The sequence below is a fragment of the Pongo pygmaeus genome, chromosome 11, assembly GCF_028885625.2.
Source record: "Pongo pygmaeus isolate AG05252 chromosome 11, NHGRI_mPonPyg2-v2.0_pri, whole genome shotgun sequence".
NCBI lineage: Eukaryota > Metazoa > Chordata > Mammalia > Primates > Hominidae > Pongo > Pongo pygmaeus.
Window position 1 is genome coordinate 31,508,743 of NC_072384.2, and position 26,297 is coordinate 31,535,039.

At 37.9% G+C, this 26,297-nt stretch overlaps 1 protein-coding gene across 8 annotated transcripts in view; it reads left to right on the plus strand.

The window, feature by feature from the left end:
- Positions 1–26,297, plus strand: part of SLC35F5 (solute carrier family 35 member F5) — a 114,983-nt gene that overhangs the window by 69,360 nt on the left and 19,326 nt on the right. For 3 of the 8 annotated variants that reach the window (XR_008501021.2, XM_054477622.2, XM_054477624.2), the window contains exons 1-9: positions 2,891–3,200; positions 4,022–4,112; positions 4,262–4,403; positions 9,045–9,188; positions 13,275–13,337; positions 15,802–15,883; positions 16,706–16,893; positions 23,738–23,819; positions 24,919–25,006. Coding sequence is in view for 7 of the 8 variants with exons in the window: in XM_054477622.2 (XP_054333597.1) it covers positions 3,161–3,200; positions 4,022–4,112; positions 4,262–4,403; positions 9,045–9,188; positions 13,275–13,337; positions 15,802–15,883; positions 16,706–16,893; positions 23,738–23,819; positions 24,919–25,006 (920 nt within the window). In the remaining variant the exon portion in view is untranslated. Of the gene's footprint in view, positions 1–1,484; positions 1,603–2,890; positions 3,201–4,021; positions 4,113–4,261; positions 4,404–9,044; positions 9,189–13,274; positions 13,338–15,801; positions 15,884–16,705; positions 16,894–23,737; positions 23,820–24,918; positions 25,007–26,297 lie in introns of those variants that run through there. The other 5 variants (XM_063647377.1, XM_063647376.1, XM_063647378.1 and 2 more) reach the window with 4 other exon arrangements.

The following is a 26,297-nucleotide window of genomic DNA, read 5'->3' on the forward strand; positions in this document are numbered from 1 at the left end:
TTGTATTTTTAGTAGAGACAGGGTTTTGCCACGTTGGTCAGGCTGGTCTTGAACTCCTGACCTCGTGATCCGCCTGCCTCGGCCTCCCAAAGTGCTGGGATTACAGGCGTGAGCCACTGCGCCTGGCCCACAAATGAATCTTTAAAGGCAAAAAAGGGAACAAGGAGTGGGCTGATACCACGTTGTGAACAGAAATTCTTATTGGTTTATGGAAATAACATTTATTAGTGATTGGTTACATTGTTAAGCTATAGGATGTGGGTTATACTGTCCAATGGGACATTAGGTTAATTTATAGCTACTTGTGGCATAAGCAAGTAGTTTCAAGAGATGAATACATAGCTCAAGGGAGAAGTAGGATGTGATTGTTGTCTCCTTTTAATGTCCCTCTGGGCCTGACAGTTTAAAATAACTACATTCCTCAGATAAAAATAATTTTCTTTTCTCACTACTAAATGACAGAAATGGAGACTTCAGAAAGGAATTAAGTATGAGGAAAAGATCAAGAGCCAGCAGGATGTTCAAGTTCATTGAACAAACATTGACTGCCAGCTAGAGAATAGTAAGCACTATTCTAGATGCTGAGGATAATAGTGAAGAACAAAATAGACCAAAATCCTTGCTCTTGTGGAACTTACATTTGAAATTATACAGCTGAAGATTTAGCTTTGGGTAAGACATAGACATAAGGACGAAAAAAGGAATGCCTGAGATGCTCAGGATGGTGCCGAAGCACAGAAACACACTAGGGCCTATGTTACAGCAGTCCAGTGGAATTTCCCTTGAAGACCCAGGGAAAAGATATTAATGGAAGTTAAACTATGTTTTGAGACTAGCTGAAGACAGTCTGCCAGAATTACTTTATCCGTTACAAGAATATCCACAGCTTGTCCTTTAACAGATGGTCTAGAAACAGGTGGTAATAATGGTAACTTAACAAAGTACTATCATTTACAATGTTTTAATTCAGAAACCCATATTCATAGAAAAAACTAAGGCACAGTAGAGAGTGGAATAATCCTCAGGATTACATAACAAATTGTAGTCAGAGTAAGAATTGGTATCTAGCTTTCCTGACTCTTAGATTCTAAGAGAGATTTATAATGCTCTTATTTTTTAAGACTATACATCAAATATGTAGGATAAAGAATTCTTAGGCGTATTACGGGCTGATACCCTAAAGAATGCTAATGAAATAAAAAACCAACTGGTGCCGGAACAATGTGATTAATGTCTGCAACCAAATTTCCTCTAAGTAGTAATACCAAGTAGTTGGTTAAGGATTTATTTATTTATTTATTTATTTATTTAGAGACGGAGTCTTGCTTTGTCGCCCAGGCTGGAGTGCAGTGGCGCGATCTCGGCTCACTGCAACCTCCGCCTCCCGGGTTCACGCTATTCTCCTGCCTCAGCCTCCCGAGTAGCTGGGACTACAGGTGCCCGCCGCCACCCCTGCCTAATAGTTTGCATTTTTTTTTTTTTAGTAGAGACGGGGTTTCACCGTGTTAGCCAGGATGGTCTCGATCTCCTGATCTCTTGATCCGCCCGCCTCGGCCTCCCAAAGTGCTGGGATTACAGGCATGAGCCACCGCGACTGGCCTGGTTAGTTTTCTTTTACTCTGCACAATAGGTTTCTGAATGATTTATTAGAGGTGTTTGATGCTGATAGTTTGAAACTGATGCGATCAATTAAAAATGTTCATTGGTATTGTTTTAGTAGTTGCTAGAATATGCATTCAACTTCACTGAAACGAGACTTAAAAGGTAAGAGGTACACTACATCTCGACTATGGGAGTAAGAAAATTTAATTTCTTCACACCATCTGACCAAGATGTTAAATTACAGAACCCTTTAGTCTTGTTTTTGTTTTCTAGATAGAAATCAGGATGCTGGACAAACCTTTCTCATGGAATAGTCAAAATATTTAAGGAACAGATCTATACAGTTTAATAACTGCCAACACTTGGCAGGGCGTGGTGGCTCATGCCTGTAATTCCAGCACTTCGGAAGGTCGAGGCGGGCGGATCACTTAAGACCAGGAGTACGAGACCAGCCTGGCCAACGTGGCGAAACCCCGTCTCTGCTAAAAAAAATACAAAAATTAGCCGGCATTGGTGGATTGCGCCTGTAGTCCCGGCTACACTGGAAGCTGAGGCTGGAGAATCGCTTGAGCCTGGGAAGTAGAGGTTGCAGTGAGCTGTGATTGTGCCACTGCACTGCAGCCTGGGTGGCAGAGAGAGACCCTGTCTCAAAACAAACAAACGAACAAAAAATTGCTAACGTTTGTGAGGTTCTTATTATGTGCCATGAATTGATCTAAGTCCTTCACATATGTAAACTCATGCAATCCTGGCATACACACAAAAAACGAATATGGCAGGTACTATCATTATTGTAGACAAGGAAATCGAGGGCCAGAGAAGTTGAAGTAGCTTGCCCTAGGATGTAGCTTGTAACTCCTAGAGCTGAGATCTTGTTTATATACAAAAGGTTTCAAGAATCAAAAGTACTCCAAGCCACTTTGCGTTTCGGCTGTCATCGAGAAAGGGATATCCAAAGTTTCAGGTTCGCAGTTTGTGAAAGGGAGCCGCCAGCTTTCGTTCTAAGACGGGCGGAGGTTTGGCCACTCCCTCGTCCTTCGCTCTGCCCCAGACACCCACGCTCGCTTTCCTCTTCTTCCTCCACCTCGCCCTACTTCCCTTCTTCCTATCTTCTCTCTTCTTTCGCCTCGCCGCAGTGTGTCTTCGCTCGGTGCCCAGCGCCTCGCATTACTTCCCTTGGCTCGGCCAAGCCACGCTGAATAAGCGCCCACGCGCAGTCCGCCGTCGCGCCTCTATGACGTCACCCGCGCGCCACCGCTTTCGGGCTGGGGACGGGGGGCGGGGCTGCGCGGAGGGCAAGCCGGGGGCGGGGCCGGGGCCAGAGCAGAACTCCGGGCCTCCGCGGCCATCGCTGACTGTGCCGTCCCTTCCCCTCACCCGCTCCACGCCCTCCTGGGCCGAGTGGAGTTGGGTGGTGTCAGTAGCCTCTCCCTGAGGGGCACCGCGGCTTCAGGAGCTGGGCCTCCAGTGCGGCGCGATGTCTGGCGCGGTGACAGCTCTGTGAGTCCGAGGCCGCGGCCGTGGCGCTGGGCGGCTGCGGGGCCTGACCGGTCCGCTCATGGTGCCGCCACGACGCCATCGCGGGGCAGGAAGGCCAGGTAGGCGGGCAGGGAAGGGCCCCGACATCACCGGAGCCCAAACCGGGACGGAGTGCCCACCAGCAGCACCACCTCCTGCCTTTGGTGGCAGCAGGAGCGCCTTGACCGAAACCGTGAAGGTCTCTAGGGGCGGAGGGAGTGGGAGCTGACAGGGGCGCCCGAGTCCTGCGCCCACCGCTGGCAATTGAGGAAGCCGTGCGTGCGCCGTCGCCTCGGCTCCCCGGGGAGGTGTCGCTGCCTTAACTGTCTTCCCCGCTGCAAAACAGAAGGATGATTCCTTTTCCCAGCTGTTTCTTCTAAAATGACTGGATGTTTTGACAGAGGTGGGTGGAGGAGCGTGGAGATTCCTTTTCTTTTACCACTTGAAAAGATTGGAAAGGTGCCTTCAAGACCCACAACAAATCACTTACTCTCCGATAACCAAATTCCATTCCAGGAGATCAGGGACACAAAAGACACTTTTAGAAACAGTGTCTAGACGCTGTCCCCGGGGGTGGATTCCTCTGGATGGAGAGGTGAATGGAGTTCCGTATTTGTGCAACTCAGAGAAGCTATTTTCTAGTAGTTAACTATTCTTAAATGTGCCGTATGTTGTATATTACTCCCCCTCCCTGCCCGCCCCGTATCGCGTATCTCTCTATAATCTGAAGCGTACAGTGGATACCATGAAAGTACTGAGAAAGGTGGCAAGTATGTTTAACACATTTTGGTCCTTTTCATTGATTTGCTTTCAGTTTGAAGATGAACAGTAAAAAACTATGTGATGAATCTTACCTTGAGTTATTCACGTTTTCATAGCATAATTTCATGGTTGTTTTTAGGGGTGCTGAGTTCTTCACCTCCTTTTAGACTGAGATCTGCCAAGTTTTCCGGCATTGCTCTTGAGGATCTCAGAAGGGCTCTTAAGACAAGGTAGATTCCACATGTTTATCCTCTATGTAACTTTCACACTGAACATTAGCTAACAAATGTCAAATGTTTCTGTTATACTAATTTTCTCATTTTTAATGGTTATTTTCCTAAAATCATCTCTAATGTGATCTGTATTTTCTAAAAAACAGACTGCAAATGGTGTGTGTATTTATTATGAACCGAATGAATTCACAGAACAGTGGTTTCACTCAGCGCAGGCGAATGGCTCTTGGGATTGTTATTCTTCTGCTTGTTGATGTGATATGGGTTGCTTCCTCCGAACTTACTTCGGTATGTACCTTTGGTCCAGGAATGATGTTACATTACAACCACAATGTTACTGTTAACCTGTATTAACTCTAGCCATTACAATCTCCTGCTTTCTAAAAGCAGTATCTTAAATACTATTGAGTTTTTAAAAAATGTATTATTTTTAAAAATAAAATAAATGAATTATTTTAAATGATTCATAAAAAATTCATAAAAAAATGAATTATTGCCACTTGAAGTTAAAACTGAAAGGATGATCTTTTTTATTGTTTCATACAGTTTTCTTGTACCTTTTAGGGAGGGTTACTTAGAGAGACTATGCATATTTTCTTATATTTGAAAGTGTTACTCGTGGCTTTTTTTCTAAATTCAAATTCTTTCTGTAAATATTATTTTCTAGTGAAATAATTGTCAGGATGCAAAACAATGTCACCATTTAGTAGAAAGTTCAGAGTGCTTTTGGACAAATGCGTAAAAATAATGAGTTTTCTTGTATAGGTCACTGTTATAATGCCCATGAGTGGTTGCATCCACATTTATGCTTGCTGACTCAAACCTTATTATAAGGTGCATGGTACACCTCATAATTTTCCTTCAGTTAAATTGTATCTTTACAGTTTCCTTCAGTTAAATTGTATCTTTATTGATGACCTATTGGTAGTAATGTGGCATTTTGAATTTGCAAGCTAGTTTTTCTTTCTACTTGTATACTTCATTCTGCTTGGTTAATGATCCCTATAAAAAGCAACTTTTATTTTCAGAAGTCGGCATTTCAACTTCTGTGTTGCAATTTTAAGGCGAATGTACAGCAGGAAACTGGCATTTATAAAATGAACCTAATTTTCAAAAGAAGCAGTTTAATACTCAGTTCTTCTCATATTGTAGCTAAGTAAATATTGACATTGTATCCTATGAGTATATAAGTTTTTTGTTTTTGTTTTTGTTTTTTTTTGAGATGGAGTCTTGCCCTGCTCTGTCGCCCAGGCTGGAGTGCAGTGGCGCGATCTCGGCTCACTGCAACCTCCGCCTCCCAGGTTCAAGGGAGTCTCCTGCCCTGGCCCCCTGAATAGCTGGGATTACAGGCATGTCCCATCACGCCAGGCTAATTTTTGTATTTTTAGTAGAGACGGGGTTTCACCACGTTGGTCAGACTGGTCTCAAACTCCTGACCTTGTGATCCGCCCGCCTCGGCCTCCCAAAGTGCTGGGATTACAGATACGAGCCACTGCGCCTGGCCAAGTATATAAGTTTTTATGCTTTTCGGAATTAATCTCTGGAATCTAATAGGCCATATATTTTTCACTTTAAAACTCTTCTATAACCTTTTAGATGAACATTTTGTACTTTTACCTCAAAGAAATGTCTTTGATATTGACAGGGAACTAAACCTATATTTTAAATTTTATTTTCATTTAAAATAAATAAGTTGTTTTTATTTATCAGTTAATAAAATTTAGGACAAAATAGCACCTGGTTAAATTATAATTTAACCATATCTAAACAAAGTAGAAAAGAAAAAACAATTTGTTGTTTGTGGTAATCATTTCACAATGTATACATATATTGAAACACCATGTTGTAAAAAGTACATATATTTGGTGTTTGTCACTTTAATGAAACTGGAGAAGAAAACTCAACTTATCTTTATTTTTTTAAAGTAAAATATTTTAGTAAGAGGATATTTTTTAATCTCATTATTCAAGAATATATGTAATGTCTCTACTTCTTCAACCAGATATACTCATTAAACTTTGGAGATAGGGCCGGGTGCAGTGGCTCACACCTGTAATCCCAACACTTTGGGAGGATCAGGTGGGCAGATCACCTGAGGTCAGGAGTTCGAGACCAGTCTGGCCAACATGGTGAAACTCAGTCTCTACTAAATACAAAAATTAGCTGGGTGTGGTGGTGGGCGTCTGTAATCCCACTTACTCAGGAGGCTGTGGCAGGAGAATCGCTTGAACCTGGGAGGCAGAGTTTGCAGCGAGCCGAGATCATGCCATTGCTCTCCAGCTTGGGCAACAAGAGTGAAACTCCTTCGCAAAAAAAAAAAAAAAGAGAAAAAACAAACTTTGGAGATAAAATGTGTATTTCAAAAAGAAAATCAGTCTTTTTATTATGGATATTTTCTAACATACACAAAGTAGAATATTATAATGAGTTTCCATGTATTCATTACTTACCTTTAGCACTTAACCAAATTTGCCAACCTTATCAACCTGTCCTCAAAACTTTTTTTCCTGGAGCATTTTAAAGCATATTTTAAAGCATATGTCACATGCCATTTCACCCACAATTTCTTTCCTATTTACTTTAAACTGAAAAGGACTTTTAATTTTCTTAAACATAATCACTATGCCATTAACATAGTTAGCAAAATTAACTGTAATTCCTTAAGATCATCTGATATCCAGTCCATGTTCAGTTTTCTCCAGTCCAGTTTTCTCAAGTGGTGTCAAGGACTATTTTTTCCCATTAAGTTTGTCAGGATCTAAACTAAGATCACGCACTGCATTTGTGATATCTTTTATTCCTTAACTGCATCTTCCCTCCTTTTTTTTTCATACCATTAATTTGTTGGAGAAACTGGGTCATTTTTCCTATTGGATCTATCACACATTCTGGATTTGGCTGATTGTTTCCTTGGGGTATCATTTAACTTGTTATTTTTCTCTTATTTCTTGTAAAGTGATAGTTAGGTGTAAAGTCTTGATTTAGGTTTAGTTTTCAGAAAAGAATACTTTGGGGTACTGAGTACTTCCTGTAACATTCCAGCATGACATACATAATGACTGCAAGTCTCACTTTAGATGATGCCGATTTAAGTACCATAAAGTTCCTCATCAACTTTTAGGTAATAGTTGAATATCCACATTTCAGTTGTCTAGATAAAGTATTTCATTAGGGGTTGCAAAATGGTGATTTTTTTTTGAGTTATTCCCTCTGTATTTATTAGCTGGAATTCTTTAAGTCTTTTTAATATGGACTTATTAATCTTTTTTTTTTTTTTTGAGATGGGACAGAGTTTTGTTCTTGTCACCCGGGCTGGAGTGCAATGGCGCGATCTCAGCCCACTGCAACCTCCGCCTCCCAGGTTCAAGCAATTCCCTGCCTCAGCCTTCCGAGCAGCTGGGATTATAGGCACCTGCCACCATGCCCAACTAATTTTTGTATTTTTAGTAGAGACTGGGTTTCACCATGTTGGCCAGGCTGGTCTTGAACTCGTGACCTCAAGTGATCCACCTGCCTTGGCCTTCCAAAGTGCTGGGATTACAGGCGTGAGCCACTGTGCCTGATATCTTATTAATCTTTAACATTTTCTTTCCACCACAAGATGCCCTGGGCCCATCTTGTACATTTTCTGCTCCATACCTGGATTTGGACATTTATTGTAGGAGCCGTTGTTTCTTTTTTCTTTTTTGGGGACAGAGTCTCACTCTGTTGTCCAGTCTGGAATGGTGCAGTGGCATGATCTTGGCTCACTGTAACCTCTGCCTCCTGGGTTCAAGCGACTCTCCTGCCTCAGCCTCCAGAGTACATGGGATTACAGGCGGGTGCCCCCATGTGCTGCAAATTTTTGTATTTTTTGTAGAGACAGGGTTTCACCATGTTGGCCAGGCTGGGCTTGAACTCCTGACTTCAAGTGATCCACCCGCCTTGGCCTCCCAAAGTGCTGGGATTATAGGTGTGAGCCACTGTGCCTGGCCAGAGCCATTGTTTCTTTTAGTGTAAAATGGCGTGTATCACCATTTACGTCCTAGAGTTGCACTTTCCTCCTGGATTGTCATTTTTTTCTATGCCTTTTTAGTGGATATAACTAGGAATTTTGTTAGGATATAAAAAATTGTGAGTTTATATTCACAATACACTAAAACAAATGAAAAAAAAAACAGTCTCCCTTGGGAAACGTCCATAACCTTGAAATTTGTCAGTCTCCTTTTGGTGCTCCCATGGCATCCTGAACCCCTCTCTTGTTACTTGGCACATTATGCTGTCTTCTCTTCATATATATGTCTCTTCTATTAGATGTTAAGCTCCCCAAGGGCAGGATAACTTCGCTTACTTCTCTTTTGTTTTTCTTTATGAGATAGGGTCTTGCTCTGTTGCCCAGGCTGGAGTGCAGTGGCTTGATCATGGCTCACTGCAGCCTCAACCTTTGTGAACTCAGGGATCCTCCTGCTTCAGCCCCCCAAGTAGCTGTGACTGAGGGTGCACGCCACCACGCCTGGCTAATTTTTCTATTTTGTTGCAGAGACAGAGTTTTGCCATGTTGCCCAGGCTGGTCTTGAAATTCTGGGCTCAAGCAGTCTTCCTGTCTTGGTCTCCCCAAGTGCTAGGATTATTGGCTTGAGCCTCCACGCCTGGCCCTGTCTTACTTTTCTTTAGCTCCTAGTATAGGCACTGTTTCATCGTAGGTTTCAATGAATGTTAAACCAAACTTATTTTAGCAGGTTGTTGCTGCTTTGTTTTCTGATATCCTTTTGTATGCAAGGTAAATACAGTATTCAGAAATGAATCTAAAATATTTTTGTAATCCCTTTGACTTTTTCTTTCCAAGTGAACTTCTGAAGAGTTAAAAATCATGTAGTCACTTTATTTTGGAGATGAGTAATAAGGTTTAAGGTCATCTCAGAGTTGTCTGTGTAACTTTTTCCTCTACAGTATGTTTTTACCCAGTACAACAAACCATTCTTCAGTACTTTTGCAAAAACATCTATGTTTGTTTTGTACCTTTTGGGCTTTATTATTTGGAAGCCATGGAGACAACAGTGTACAAGAGGACTTCGTGGAAAGCATGCTGCTTTTGTAAGTTTTTAATTTTAACTGTCTGTTAGGAAGGGGGTATAGATATATTTTTTCAAAGTTTAAAGATGTATTCGTTTCTTTAAGGACAGTCATATGTTAAGTTGTTCAGTTAAGTGAGTGAAGATGATATAAGAAAACCGGCTCTTGTCCAGAATTTTAAATTTATTCTTCTATTAAGTAGTATCAGAATATTTTGTGAGAACTCTTACTCCATGACATTTTCTGAGTTGTTAAAAATTGTTGAATTAGCCCAAATCAATTAATGTGGCGATGAAGATGAAAGTAAGGAATAAGAAGAATATCAAGAGTCTGTCATTTGCAGATTGGATGAGTATCCTCTAATTGTTAGGTGGATTCTGGAAGCAAAAAAATTCAAAGTTTTATGTATTAAAATGAAAATATCATGTTTCCAGACATATTTTAGATGTTTGGCTAATCAAATTATATTCTTTGATTGATGTAATATAATATGCTCATTCATAGTGTTGAAAGAAATATGAGTTTATATAATGATATATCTTCCTTATAGAAGTAGAAATTTTGAATTATTGAGAATGATGAATTATAAGACTTTCTTATATTAATCCTTTTAAAAAATTCTTTATTATGTTAAAATATATATAATGTGAAATATACCATTTTAACTATTTTTAAATGTATACTAGTGGCATTAAGCGCATTGACTTTGCTGTACAACCATCAGCTCCAGAATTTTTCATCATCCTAGACAGAAAGTCTGTACACAGACTTAAAAATAACCTCTATTCATTCTTCCCTCCAAACCCTAGTAACCACTGTATTATTTTCTGACTCTATTAATCTTTTTCTTTCATGTGTATTATTTTTTGTGGGTTAAAATAGTATTGTTTCTTGTCTTATCTAATAAGTACATTCTTTTTAAAATTATTGATTTATTTTTAGAGACAGGGTCTCACTTTGTTGCCCAGGCTGGAGTGCAGTGGTTTAATCACAGTTGGCTATAACCTTGAACTCCTGGGCTCAAGCAGTCCACTTAGTCTCTCAAGTAGCTGAGTACATAGCCACGCAACACCACACCCCACTAATTTTTGTATTTTTTGTAGAGACAGTGTCTCATTATGTTGCTCAGGCTGATCTCAAAGTCTGGCCTCAGGCATTCTACCGTCTTGGCCTCCCAAAGTGTTGGGGTTACAGACCTGAGCCACTGCACCCAGCAGTCAGGGGCTTTCAATAATTGTTTTTTAAAGCTGGGCTTGGTAGCTCATGCCTGTAATCCCAGCACGCTGGGAGGCCAAGGCAGGCAGATCTCTTGAGCCTCAGGAGTTCAAGACCTGTCTGGGCCACAGTGGCTCATGTCTCTTATCCCAGCACTTTGGGAGGCCAAGGGGGCGAATCATGAGGTCAGGAGATCGAGACCATCCTTGGCCAACATGGTGAAACCCCGTCTCTACTAAAAATACAAGAATTAACTGGGCATGGTGGCGTACTCCTGTGGTCCCAGCTACTCGGGAGGCTGAGGCAGGAGAATTGCATGGACTCGGGAGTCGGAGTTTGCAGTAAGCTGAGATCGTGCCACTGCACTCCAGCCTGGTGACAGAGTGAAACTCCGTCTCAAAATAAATAAATAAAAAACAATTAAAAACAATTTTTTTAATTTAGGTGAAGCCTGCAAATGTATACTCATGTAGACACACAAATTTAGCTTACCAAAAATATGAGTATGTATTTTTTTACTTTGCAAAAGTAATACATATACATTGTAGAAATTATATGTACATCATAATATATGTAGGGATAAATTGTATGTGTATTAGCATAGGTATATTGTTGAAAATTTAGAAGCTACAGAGAAACAAAAAGAGGAAAATAAATTCTACCATTCAAGGAATAACCACCGATAATATTTTGACATATATCCTGCCATTCTTTTCATGTGTGTATTTTTTATTTTTTACAAAAATGGAATTGGGCCTGGTGCGGTAGCTCATGCCTATTAGTCCAGCACTTTAGGAAGCTGAGGTGGGTGGATCACTTGAGGCCAGGAGTTTGAGACCAGCCTGGCTAACATGGTGAAACTCTGTCTCTACTAAAAATACAAAAAAGTAGCCAGTCATGGCAGTGCACTCCTGTAATCCCAGTTAGTCGGGAGGCTGAGGCACGAGAATTGCTTGAAGTCGGGAGATGAAGGTTACAGTGAGCAGAGATTGAGCCACTGCACTCCAGTCTGGGTGACAGAGTGAGACTGTCTCAAAAAAATAAAATAAAAATGAAAATGGAGTAGTTTCTTTTCAAGGTTTATCCATATTGTAGTGTTTCTGTACTTCATTCATTTTTTGTTGCTGTTGTTGAGACAGAGTCTCACTCTCTTGTCCAGGCTGGAGTGTAGTGGCGTGATCTCGGCTCACTGAAACCTCCACCTCCTGGGTTCAAGTGATTCTCCTGCCTCAGCCTCCTAAGTAGCTGGGATTGCAGGTGCCCGCCACCATGCCCGGCTAATTTTTGTATTTGTAGTAGAGACGGGGTTTCACCATGTTGGTCAGGCTGGTCTTGAACTCCTGACCTCAAGTGATCCACCCACCTCGGCCTCCCAGAGTGCTAGGATTACAGGCGTGAGCCACTGCGCCCGGCCAAATAATGTCATTTTTAAAGCTTTTAATTCTTATTGCTAAATTACTGTCTGTAATGGTTGCATTAATTCTTATCTCTGTTAGCAGTATATAATTAAACCCTTGTTAAATACTCATTAAATCTCATGATTGAACCCTTACCAACATCCCATCATTTGCCAACTTGACAGGTGAACAATGATAATAGCTTGTTTAATGTGCATGTTTTTGGTTACTTTTTCATATATTTTTTGGAAAGTAGAACTCTTGTGTGTGTTGTCTGTGTCTTATTTTTCTACATTGACTCCCTTTTTGTTATTGATTTGTTAGGGTTCTTTTACAGCATGGGCTCTAGTGTTTGAATCTTGTTCTATCACTTGCCAATTTTTGACCTTGGACAAGTTTTTTTAACCTCTTCAGACTTTCAGCAGAGATAATGATAGACTAGCTGTGGATATGAAATGAAATCATACTTACATAGCATTAGTGCAGTGATTCTTAAAGTGTGATCCAGACCTTGAAATTCATTCAGGGTTTTTTTTTGTTGTTGTTTTTTTTTTGACATGGAATCTTGCTCTGTGGCCCAGGTTGGAGTGCAGTGGGGTGATCTCGGCTCACTGCAGCCTCCACGTCCTGGTTCAAGCAATTCCCCTGCCTCAGCCTCCTGAGTAGCTGGGATTACAGGCACGTGCCACTGTGCCTAGCTAATTTTTGCATTTTTTAGTAGAGATGGGGTTTCACCATGTTGGCCAGGCTGGTCTCAAACTCCTGACCTCAAGTGATCAACCCACCTCGGCCTCCCAAACTGCTGGGATTACAGGTGTGAGCCACCATGCTTGGTCTCATTCAGAGGTTTTTGAGGTCAAAACTAATTTCATAATAATACCGAGATGTTTCCTGCCTTTTTTTTTTTTTTTTTTTTGAGACGCAATCTTGCTGCCTAGGCTGGAGTGCATTGGCACAATCTTGGCTCACTGCAACCTCCACCTTCAGAGTTAAAGTGATTCTCCTGTTTCAGCCTCCCAAGTAGCTGAGATTACAGGCACGTGCCAACACTTAGCTATTTTTTTGTATTTTTAGTAGAGACAGGGTTTTACCATGTTGGTCAGGCTAGTCTTGAACTCCTGACCTCAAATGATCCACCAGCCTTGGCCTGTTACTTGCCTTTTTAACTAACCCATCCCTCCTTTCCCTACTTAGCTGAAATGTTATAATAGTGTTGTGAAAAGGGCATAAGCTTTGGTTTTAGACTAACTTGGGTTTTAATCCTGACTGTCAGGATTAAAAATCTCTCAGCCTCAAATTTTTCATCAATAAAATGAAGATAATACCTACCTCACAATGGTGAATATGTGGCATTAGCTGCTATTATTATTAGTAACAGTTTTAGTCTTATAGGTTGATTCTGGATTTTTGCTTCTATTTATTTGAGTTATGTCTGACTAGTCCTACAGTATAATGTAAGTTTCATTGAATTTTGTATCTTGTTATCTGTATTTAGTTTGCAGATGCTGAAGGTTACTTCGCTGCTTGCGCAACAGATACAACTATGAATAGTTCTTTGGTAAGTGCTTCTTTTCTTGTCAGGAATGGAGAGGTGGGGTTGAGCCATGGTAGGAAAAACTGAAACAGTTTTGATGGCAGCAAAGCTGTATTACAATATAGATATGGCTCAATATTGGGTGCCCATCATGAGGATTGTAATTTGGTACTTCTTTTCTCCTTAGGGATACCTGGGGCCTAGAGGTAAGCAATTTAGCTGCCTCTGAAGAGAGAGGGAAAGGGGAAACTGGTTCAGGAGTGAAAATAATAAAGGACAATCCTTTGTTACTAACCAACTTTTTCACTTCATGCACATTATTACTATCATTTAGAAACAAATATTTTTGACACTGAGACTATATAGGCAAATTATTCGTTTGTTCCACAGATTTTTTACAGTGACAAATATGTGTTAAACACGTTCTAGGCTCTGAAGATACAGCTTTGTTTTAGTGTGTGAGTGTGTGCGTATTTGCGAGGGGACAGGTAATAAGCAAGTAAAGTAATTGACATAGTCACTTATTTTAAGTATTTGTAATCTAGTTGGAGAGGTAGTATATAAAAATCTGTTTTTTTAAGATGATCACTCAGGCATCTCTTTTTTTATTTTTTATTTTTAGATTTCTTTTTAGAGACAGGGTCTTGGTCTGTTGCCTCGGGTGGAGTACAGTGGCACAATTATGGCTCATTGTAACTTTGAACTGCTGGGCTTAAGCGATCCCCTTGTCTCAGCCTCCTAAATACAAGCATACTCCACCACTAACTTTTTATTTTTACTTTTTAGAAACATGGTCTTGCTGTGTTGCTCAGGGTGGCATCTCTTTAAAATGTATTTTTAACAATACTTGTATTCTTTCCAAACGTGGCATTTTATCTGAGAAAAATTTTAGTTACTTTAAAATTTAATAGCAATTTGTGAAGCACTGGCTTGGTGACCTTATTCACAGCACCGTGTTTTGTTTGTCTCTCTGTTTTTTAGAACTACAGTGGCATGCAGAGTAGGTTAATAGGTACTATGAAGAATTTTTTTTTTCCTGGGATCTTAAGCATCAATAAAATAATTTAATATCATTTGTCTCTATCAGTACAGAGGGCAGAGTTGAGATGGCAGCCTGCTCTTCTGACTACTCTTGTACTAATTCTTACTATTATCTGTAAGATGGATATGTCAAATTGCTCTAGGCCAGATGCTGTATTGAAAACTTCAGTATAACAAAGAGATTATGTCTATTTCCAGACCCACTGTCCCTTCATTTACTGATTTTTTTTTTTTGTTGGTAGAGCGCTGTACCAGGAGTTAAAAGAGAAATCAAAGAAATAAAAAAAGTTCTGTTAATTTTGAAGAATTAGCCTAGTTGGAGATTTGTACCTTAAATATAGATCATCTGAAGAACATTTGCAAAAACAGTTGAGGAATTTATAACTACCTAAAAATATGGACCTTTGGAGCATGGTTAGACAAACCTGGCTTTAATTCTTTTGTCTGCTACCTGATTACTTTATATCTCAGCTTTATTCTCTAAAATTATAAATATTATTATTATTTTGAGATGGAGTCTCGCTCTGTCACCCAAGCTGGAGTGCAGTGGCGCAATCTCAGCTCACTGTACAACGTCCGTTTCCTGATTTCAAGCGATTTGCCTGCCTCCACCTCATGAGTAGCTGGGATTACAGGCACACACCACCACGCTCAGCTAATTTTTGTATTTTAGTAGAGATGGGGTTTCACCATGTTGGCCAGGCTGGTCTCGAACTCCCGACCTCAAGTGATCTGCCCGCCTCAGCCTCCCAAAGTTCCGGGATTACAGGCATGAACCACTGTGCTGGCCATATTCTATAAAATTATTGTGAGGACTAATGAGAAATATACATTTAACTGCTCTAGAGTTGGTGCTCAATCAGTAAGAACTGGTAAGTAGTAGCTATTTTGTGTAAAGGTCTTCAAGAATTTTAGTTTTTTATTGAGTTTTACATAATAAGAGGAGACAATTTAGTAAATATAAATACATACTATATACCTGGTTATCAGTTTGTTATCTGCCTTGCCTGTTACACTGCATGATCACTGAGGAAGAGACTGCTTTTATTCACCCTTATATCCCCAGGACTTAGAACAGCGTCTGACCTAGTAGGAGCTCAATAAGTATTTGTTAAATGAATGAAAAGGAATGAGAGATAATCTGTTAGCTGAGATGGAATCTGTTAGCTAAGAAAGAGATATGTTTTTATGACATTTAAATATTAGATATCATAATATGCCAATGCTGTTATATTACATTTCTAAACTGTAAACTGATTCTTTTCTGTCATTGTACCTGTATGGATCTGTTGAATTTCCTTTTTTAAGTCTTGAAAATTGCTGTTGAAACTTGATGGCGAACAACCATGTTTTAGATGGTATCTGTGTCTACGTACTATCCATTTAAATTTTAACCACTACGTTAGCTTTTATATTTGTTGTTTATTTTTTTTTTGTTACATTCCAGAGTGAACCTCTGTATGTTCCTGTGAAATTCCATGATCTTCCAAGTGAAAAACCTGAGAGCACAAACATTGATACTGAAAAAAGTAAGCAAAACTTGGAAATGGGTAGAAAGTTTACCTTTATTCAAGCCACTTCAGAACTTAGCGATGATGTGGGTTGACTGAAACACGTAGCAGTTCTGCTCCATGTGGTGTTGGCTCAGCCTATAGTCTTCTAGAAGTTTGACTGGATTGTGAATCTAATATAGTATAATCATTTTGTATTATTTCAACTGGAAATAATTTCCAAATACCAGAAATCTCTATGGTTTCATCATATATATGTATACACACATACACACATGCATCACACACATATATATATCTATATTAACAAATAATATCCTCTTAAATATGCCCTCGAAGAGCCTGATAGCAAATTATAAGAGTTTTGCTGGTTCTGTGAATTTAGTAAAGAATGCCACCTTTAACATAAGGTGCAGTATTTATCCTTAATTTCCCTTGCAAGGAATGGACCTATAGAGAATTGTTCTGCATGCTTGCCCAAGAAACTAATTCTTGTAAATTGGGTATGCATGAGGAAAAATACAAATAAAGTTTTACTAGAAATACTAAAATAGTAATCAAACTAAAATCCTGAAATACGCAGTTGTATATATACAATACACAATTGCAGAAAACTTGTTTGAATATTGGTCTCATTTTAAACCTTTTACAACATTTTTGTAAATGAAATCATTTTTCCTTTTAACTCTTTTAAGTGAACAAAGTTGTCTCTTTTTGGTTTACTTTGACTGTCTTACTCTGATCATAGATGAACTTATACATTTATCAGTAAATTAAAACTTGTGACTTTTGTTGGAGAGGAATTATTTAATTATTTCATATTATGCTTTTCCTTTTAAGCCCCCAAAAAGTCTCGTGTGAGGTTCAGTAATATCATGGAGATTCGACAGCTTCCCTCAAACCATGCATTGGAAGCGAAGTTGTCTCGCATGTCATATCCTGTGAAAGAACAAGAATCCATACTGAAAACTGTGGGGAAACTTACTGCAACTCAAGTAGCGAAAATTAGCTTTTTTTTTTGCTTTGTGGTAGGTCTTTTTATGATATGTTTGCATATGATGTTTGAAACTTGAATTTTAAGACAGTATACATACCAACAATATAGGATTGAAGTGTGAGACAATTAGGTTGTTTAATCATGACTTTAAACTCTGCTATTTGATACTTGTAGGAAGTTAGGGTATCAAAATTAATAAATGCTTGATATACCTCAAAGAGTTAGAATTCAATAAGTCCTATAACACTTCAGCTATTTACATATGTACACAAACTTATGAACACACACAGGTTGGGAAGTTCTTCAGAATTTAGCATTGCCTCATGGTCAAAATTATGAATAGAGTTATTTTACACTGTGATATATGTATATACAAAGGCTAGTAAATATCCAGATAAGAGTTTACTCTATGCATTGATTTTTTTCAAATAAGTCTTTTGCAGTTTTATATTCATATAAATGAGGTTAAGTATTATTTTGTCAAGTACTCAGTATATTTCTACAGAATTTCTGGTTGTATTATTTATAGTTTCTTACTTTTTAAAGATAGAAACTGAAAAATGTGCTTAAGATTTCACATAGAATAATGATGGAGTAAATAAAGTATTGTTATTTTGGGCTAAGCTGGGATTAGAGACTTGTCTGAGTTAGAACTCTAACATGTAGAATTTAAAGAATGAATTTCTGTGATATTTTATGTATACATCATTGGAAGTAGCCTAATCTAAGGTTTTTAAATATGAGCCTTTAAGATTCAAATTTGTACTGAGCATCTTAAAACCCTAAACAATGAAATGCTAATGTCAATGTTATTAGCCTGATTATAAAATTTTTTTAATGTCATGATTTTGCCTTTCATACTCATTAAATAGCCCATTTTTCTCCATTCCTTGGCTCTATTAATAACACTATTCTTTATAGCAGATTTAAAGATATGTGCAGATAATAGCCTTTTTAAGAATTAATTTTTGAAATTATAATAAAGTATACATAAAATATACCATTTCGATCTTTTTTTTTTTTTTAAATGGAGTTTCGCTCTTGTTGCCCAGGCTGGAGTGCAATGGCACGATCTCAGCTCACCACAACCTCTGCCTCCTGGGTTCAAGCAATTCTCTTGCCTCAGCCCCCCGAGTAGCTGGGATTACAGGCATGCGCCACCACACCCAGCTAATTTTGTGTTTTTGGTAGAGACAGGATTTCTCCATGTTGGTCATGCTGGTCTCGAACTTCCGACCTCAGGTGATCCCCCCTGCCTCAGCCTCCCGAAGTGTTGGGATTACAGGCATGAGCCACCGCTCCTGGCCCTGATCATTTTTAAGTGTACAATAAGTGGCATAAAGTACATTCACATTGTTGCGCAGCCATCACCCCATCCATCCACATAATTTTTTCATCTTCTAAAACTGAAACTATCCGTTAAACAATAACTCCTCTTTTCCACCACCCCCAGCCCCTGGCAACCACTATTCTGTTTCTGTTTCTATGGATTTGACTACTCATAAGTACCTCATGTTGAGTGGAATCATACAGCATTTGTCTTTTTGAGACTGGTTTATTTCACTTAGCATAATGTCCTCCGGGTTCTTCCAGGTTGTAACTTGTGTCAGAATTTCCTTTCTTTTGAAGGCAGAATAATATTTCATTGTACAGATATACCATCTTTTGTTTATTCATTATTCTGTCAATAGACGCTTGGGTCACTTTGACCACAAATTGTCTTTAAAAAATAGCAACTTAAAATACATTGTGAAAGCAGAGAGCTAACAGATAATTTCAGTTTTATAAGATGAAAAAATCTGGCCAGGTCGGGTGGCTCACACCCGTAGTCCCAGCACTTTGGGAGGCTGAGGTGGGTGGATCACGAGGTGAAGAGATCGATACCATCCTGGCCAATATGGTGAAACCCCATCTCTACTAAAAATACAAAAATTAGCTGGGCATGGTGGTGTGCACCTGTAGTTTCAGCTACTCAGGAGGCTGAGGCAGGAGAATCGCTTGAACCCAGGAGGCGGAGGTTGCAGTGAGCCGAGATGGCGCCACTGCACTCCAGCCTGTGACTGAGCGAGGGTCTGTCTCAAAAAAAAAAAAAAAAAAGAAAAAGAAAAAAATCCTGTGGATGGATGGGGTGATGGTTGCACAACAATGTGAATGTACTTTATGCCATTAACTGTACACTTAAAAATGATCCAAATGGTATATTTTATGTATACTATAATTTCAAAAAAAAGTTTTTAAAAACACTATTATCTGCACATACCTTTACATCTGCTCTAAAGAGTAGTGTTATTACATAACAATTTACGTAGTACCTTTCTCTCAGAGTTTTAAGTCAGGAAAACATTTGCTTTTTCCAAGGAAGGGAGATAGTTCCTTTTAACAGACAATAAGCTGTGTAACTCAGGGGCTTTCCTATTGCCTCCCTGCCTTTTTGCCTACAGATGAGTTGTGTGCTCACCTGAAGTAGCTTTCTTCCTTTAAACTGAAGTTTCTGATATAATCATCATGTTCCACAGCCAGCTCCCACTCCATTACCCATTTAATCTGGCTCTTATCTTTTTACTCTTGTTTTAATTTTTACCGTATGCAATTGGTCCTTGAACAGCATGGGTCGGTATTGCACAGGTATGCTTACACACAGATTTTCATCTATCTCTGCCACACCTAAAACAGCAAGACCAATCCCTTCTCTTCCCCAGCCTTCTTACACAACATGAAGATGACGAGGATGAAGACCTTTATGTGATGGTTCATTTCCACTTAATGAGTAGTAAATATATTCTTTCTTATGATTTTCTTAATAGCATTTCTTTTCTCTAGCTTACTTTATTATAAGCGTATAGTATACAATACATACAACATACAAAATATCTGTTTATCATTACTTATGTTATTAGTAGGGTTTCCAGTCACCTGTAGTCTATCAGTAGTTACATTTTGGGGGAGTCAAGAGTTATAGCAGATTTTTTATTGCCTGAGGGTTGTCCCCTAATCCCCATGTTGTTCAAGGGTCAACTATAGATGCTTTTATTATACATCTCCTTTGAAAACTGGGTAGCATATAATTAATACATTTTAGTCCTGCCTGACACTCATTTAAAACAAGCAAACAGAGATCCCAACTAATAAAATAACATGAATATATGAGACTTTAAACTATTTTTATTACATATGTAATTATCATACTACAAATCCCAAAGATTTTCTTTTGATTTACATAGCAGAATATTATTAATCAAGTTAACACTAAAATAAAGGCATTTCTTTGGGAAGTCAGAGGAATATAGTCCAGACATACAGGTGGCCCTCCAAATCCTTGAGTTCTCCTTCCTTGTGTCCAACCAACTACAGATCAAAAATAATGAAGGTGAAAAAATAGAAGAATAGCAATACAACAATAAAAATAATAGGGATTAAAAAACAATAGCACAACAACTATTTACATTGTCTTAGGTACAAGTAATCTAGAGACGATTTAACATATATGGGAGGATGTGTGTAAGTTGTATCCAAATGCTGTGCCATTTTATGTAAGGGACTTGAGCGTCTTTGGATTTTGATACCTTTGGGATTGGGGTCCTGGACCCAATCCCCTGCAGATACTGAGAGAAAACTAGCTTTTTGGAAACCTAGCTTAATATAATGATAAGCTTTAGATAAGGTTAAGAGCAGTGCTGTTCAATAGAAATATAACGTGAGCCTCAAATGCAGGCCACAAACATAGTTTTAAATTATCTAGTAGATACATTTAAAAAAGGAAAAGGAAACAGATGTTATCAATTTCAATATTATATTTATATTTAGCCCACTATATGTAAAAATATTATTTCAACATGTTATTGATGTAAAAATTATTGATGAGATAGTTTACATTATTTTTTGGTACTAAAATCTTCTAAACCCAGTATGCATTATATTTAAAGCACTTTTCAATTCAGACCAGCCAATTTCAATTGCTCAGTAGCCATGCGTGGCTAGCGTCTAATGTATTGGACAGTATAGATCAAAAGGAGTTAATGATTACTGTATTTGCCAGTCTTCTTTGAATATCTTTTGTCTTACTAGGTTTTTTTTTTCTGTAAAATATAATTGAGGTGATACTGGCTTTATCAAGAATATCTCTTACTACATATCCAAAGTAAATGAAATCAGTATCTCGAAGAGATATCTGTACCTCCATGTTTATTTTACAGTATTCATCATAGACAAGATATGGGAACAACCTGAGTGTCTATCGATGGATGAATATATATAGTACATTTTCATGGCTGAACATAATGTAATATTATTCAGCTCTAAAAAGAAGGAAATCCTGCCATCTGCAACAACATGGACAAACCTGAAAGACATTATGCTAAATGAAATAAGCCAGGCATAGAATGTCAAACACTCACAAATATGATCTCACTTATGTATGTAGAATCTAAAAAAGAAGGAAAGAGTAGAATGGTGGTTGCCAGAGAGTAGAATGGTAGGGAAATGGGGACGTGTTGGTCAAAGAGTACATTATTTCAATTATAAGATGAATAAGTTCTGGGAACTAATGTGTATGGGGACTTCAGATAACAGTACTATATTCTTGTAATTTGATAAGAGCAGATTCTTAAGTGTGTTCATCACATATACACACAGAAAAATGGTAACTATGGGTGATGATGGATGTGCTAATTAATTTGACTATGGTAATCAGTAGACAATGTCGTGTGTATATTAAATCATGTTATATACCTTGAACATACACAATTTTTATCAAATATTAACGTTTAATGCAATTTAAAAATGAATTACTAATGAAATTATGAAATATATTAATTATTTGCTATAATTATTCATAAATGGTTGTCCTCAACTCTGAAATAATGAAGGGAGACGTTGTATGGACAATTTTTATTGGAGGATGGTTGAGACGGGTCTTCTTTGGTGATGAGGGTGCTGTGGAAACAAGAGCCAGAGAATGGAGTTTGGGGAGAGGTAGAGAATGGGAAGGTTATTCTGGAAAGAATTCACAGCTAATGAAGGATTCTTACAACCTTTGAATGCTTCTTATCTAAGTGATCTGTTTTTATTTATTTACCTTGCATTAGCATGGACCAGTGAGGTTGTCTGGAAAATAAGCACAATATTTAAGTATAAAAATAGTAAGAGAAGTGGGTCAAGAAAGCTAATAATCACTCTGTGAGCATCATCTGCTCATGGAGAAAATCTTTGACAGATAAGATTAAGGGTAGAATCTTCTAGCACTTCATCGGCATGCAGATTGTGGCTTCTCTTGCCATATATGTTTGATATTGCCCATCAATTGTTAACTTGTTTTATCTAGATAGGCATGTGAAATTATCTAGGAAATCAAAGGATTGCAGATGGAATCAGAACCACATTGCCACAGTTTCATTCTGGCTTTAGCCTTGAGTACAGTATGGACTGAATGGAGACTACTAGGCTCTCAGCCATCTGCTGCGTTCTGGTAGTGCTCTACAATCATGTGTCTCTACTGCTTCTTTGCAATGTAAATACGAATGTAAAACTACTCAGTCACAAGCTCTGAGAGAGATCGAGAGATGTCCTTCTCTTAATAGAGATAAATCATTTGGTGGAATAACTCTTCGAGTCAACCAGTGTAAGTAACAGAGACACCAAAAACAGTAGCCATTAGTTTACTTTGCTTGACCCAGCAATCTTAGTGTATGCTTTGGTGACACTCATGTACTTATGCACCAGGTGGCAGGCGTGTACTAGAATGAAGATATTCATAGTAGCATTGTTTCAGATAGTAAAAAAGTGTTATCCACAAAAAATGAATGAATTATCAGTGAAAATTACTGAACTTTGGACACACACACATCCTTCCAGCCTTCATCAAAAAAAGTATTATTTCTTATTCTCCATCCTAACCTAGATAAGTGGAAGAGAAGAAAGAATTTTTTTAAAAAAGTCCTGATAGCTGGAAAACTTCCTTCACTGTATCCAAAGTTATGAGAACTCTTTGGGTTGTGTCTCCAAACTGAGATTCAGAAAAGCAATCACAATTAATCAATAAATTAACATTTTCATAGGACATTTCTAAATTTCCAAAGTGAATATAGCCTTTTATTTTTCAATCCAGCTAGCTAGCTAGGTCCATCCATATCCATGCACGTCATCTGGTTTAATAGATATCTACATTATGCTGTTTTCATCTATATGTATTCTAATGTTGGAGAATTTTCTCAAATTTAAATATGATTTAGATAAACTTAACAGAGTGTCAGCAGTACTTAGATAAAGCAACTTTTTTTTTTTTTTTTTTTTTGAGAAATGGTCTCTTTGTCACCTAGGCTGAAGAGCAGTGAGGCAGTCATGCCTCACTGCAGCCTCAACCTCCCGGGCTCAAGTAATCCTCCCACCTCAGCCTCCTGAGCAGCTGGGATTACAGGTGTGCACTACCATGCCTGGCTAATTTTTGTATTTTTTTTTTTGTAGAAATGGGGTTTCACTGTGTTGCCCAGGCTGGTCTCTCTGGGCTCAAGCAATCCACCCACCTCAGCCTTCCAAAGTGCTGGGATTACAGGCATGAGCCACTACGCGCAGCCTAGATAAAGCAAATTTTTAAATTGATTTGATACTTGATTTTACTCTCATTAAAAAAAAAAAACCTGAATGCTAATTGTTAACCAACTATTGTTAAATTTTAAGGGAAATTGTGTAGCAAGGTCTTAGGTCTGATTATAAATGTTTGTCTTTTTTGGGAGCCTGTGATTTTTTCAATACAAAGCAGCTTTTAAAACATCTTGTGAGAACAGTATTTAGGAGGAGAACAAAAAAGGGAATTCTGAATTGTAATGACAGATGTAAACATGTTTTTCATTAGGGTTCACTTTGGTTTTCTTTTTCTTTAGTGGTTTTTGGCAAATTTGTCATATCAAGAAGCACTTTCAGACACACAAGTTGCTATAGTTAATATTTTATCTTCAACTTCCGGTAAGAAATTTGTCTTTAAAAATCTGCATTATAAATCAGTGTATGTATTTCTGGTATATATGTGCATACATATACAACATTTTTATCTTGTTATAGCTCCTTACATTAGTTCTAATATACATTAGTCTATTATAACTGCCTTTTAATCTGTATACAGTCAGGTGCTGCATATGATGTTTCAGTCTACAACAGACTGCATATATGATGGTGGTCCCATAAGATTATAATACTGTATTTTTATTGTACCTTTTCTATGTTTAAATATGTTTGGATACACAAATACTTACCACTGTGTTACAATTGCCTAGAGTATTCAATACAGTAACATGCTATACAAGTTGGTAGCCTACGAGCAATAGGCTATAGCATATAGCCTAGCTGTGTAGCAGGCTATACCATTTAGGTTTGTGTGAGTATGCTCTATGATGGTGGCACAAGGATGACTTTGCCTAACGACACACATTTTCTCTGTATTTGTCCCTGTTGTTAAGCATGACTAGTTTCATGCCTTAGCCTGTGCTGTTTATGTTCCTTCAAATACTTTACAATATTTTTTATATAACAATATATTACAGTTTTATAGGCTGGCCTTTTGTATTGTAGTTGCCTTTCCCTTCACACATCCTTTCCAGAGATCTTTTTCTAGACCCTTTGGCTAAAATGTAATTGCTTATTTCAGAACTATAATTTGCCCTGTGATAGGTGTTTTATTTTTAAGATTGAATCACCTTTCAAATCTGGAAGACAAAAGTATTTTTGAAGCTATAAAAATAACTTTAGGACACAGGCTTGATTATGATGAAGTCAGCATGTTACTCTGAATAAGATTTAAGTTTCCTATTAGTTTAAAATAAATAGGACTGTACTTGATCTGTACTGTTGAAATAAACATGGTTTAGTTTGGAGGCTATTTTATGCATGAACTTTAAACATTTCAGTCTAGTCATTACTTAACTGCAGTCATTTTCTTAGTTAAGAGTGACAAAAATAATTTGAAAGGTAGGTATATAATTTGCTTATTTAAACAATGAAGTTGGTAGTAAAAATGTTGACAGTATTTAAACTCATGTACCATTTTTAAATTCTTTTCTCCTCATAGGACTTTTTACCTTAATCCTTGCTGCAGTATTTCCAAGTAACAGTGGAGATAGATTTACCCTTTCTAAACTATTAGCTGTAATTTTAAGGTAAGCATATAGTGTGATAGCTGGTTTACTCTGCTTAAAAATACAATGTTACAATTTCTGATAGTGGCACCAGGGTAGTTTATATTGTAAGAGCAAAGAAAGGTGTGGATAAAAGAAGGCTTTAAGTGGACATGATGCTACTTAGCCCTGTCACATCCTGCACTAGGTTTCTAAACCTTCCTGGGTAGGGTAACCAGAGGGTAAACCCCAAGGCTGCTTTGGTTCCCGTTCATGTGTCTGCAGACTCATCAAGTATTGGACTGACATTCACACTTAATGTGGCAGCTTAATCCTCATAATCTCCCAAGTTTCTATTTCTTTTTCTTAAGGCAAGTTCCCCTCTTTGTTTTGATTTTTATTTCTCCTTTTTCTACTTCTCTTAGAAAGCTAACGTTCAGTTTTCTCTAATTGTCTAAGCCTCCGGTGATGTTTCAGTTATTTTCTGTATAATTTATTTGGCAATTTTGCACTACTGCATAATATCAGTGTTGCTGATAACTATACTTAAATATTTTATTTTTATTTAACTTTGTGTATGTTTGTCTTGTCTTCCCTACTAGTTTGTAAACCCTTGAAGGCCAAAGCCTTATTTTATATTTGTGTCATCAAAGACCTAGCATAGGGCTTTGCCCATAGACAGTACTGAAAAAAGATGTGTTGGTTTAATAAAACTTATTTTTATGAAAGAAAATCAGAGAAGGTAGCAGGATGATTTAATGGAGAGTAGTGTTTCTTGGTTATCAAAGCTGAGATTGAATAAGAGCTCTGCTCTTTGCCCTGGGGCAGTTTTCTTAAACTCTGAAAGGGTTTCCTAGTTGAGAAAATGATATTGTCTATTATACCTTGCAGCCTTGTTTTAAAGTTTAGTGGTAATAGCTACGAAGTGTCTGGTATTGGACAATCATGTAAGACTGGTAGCTCTTAATATTAAATGTTTTTCTTTTTTAGATATAAGGGTAAATTAACCACAGTTGCTCCAATGGGCAGCTGGTTGATCCAACTTAATTTATCATTTAGACTTTATGGCCACTAGGGATTTGTTCTTTTACATGGTTTGCTAATGTTTTAAGCCAAGCAAATTTTTGCATTAGGGAAATATATTTGTATTGGAGAAGTAAATGAGGTTTTATTTAACTTTATTTAAAATATGTGCTAATTTATAACTTTTCTTCGTGGTATCTTAATAAAGACTTGATAAAGAAGGAAATGGATATAAAATATTGAACTTGTAAGTATTTTGACAGACTACATTACTTCTTCTCATTAAAGTAGGTAGACAAACAGAGGTTGG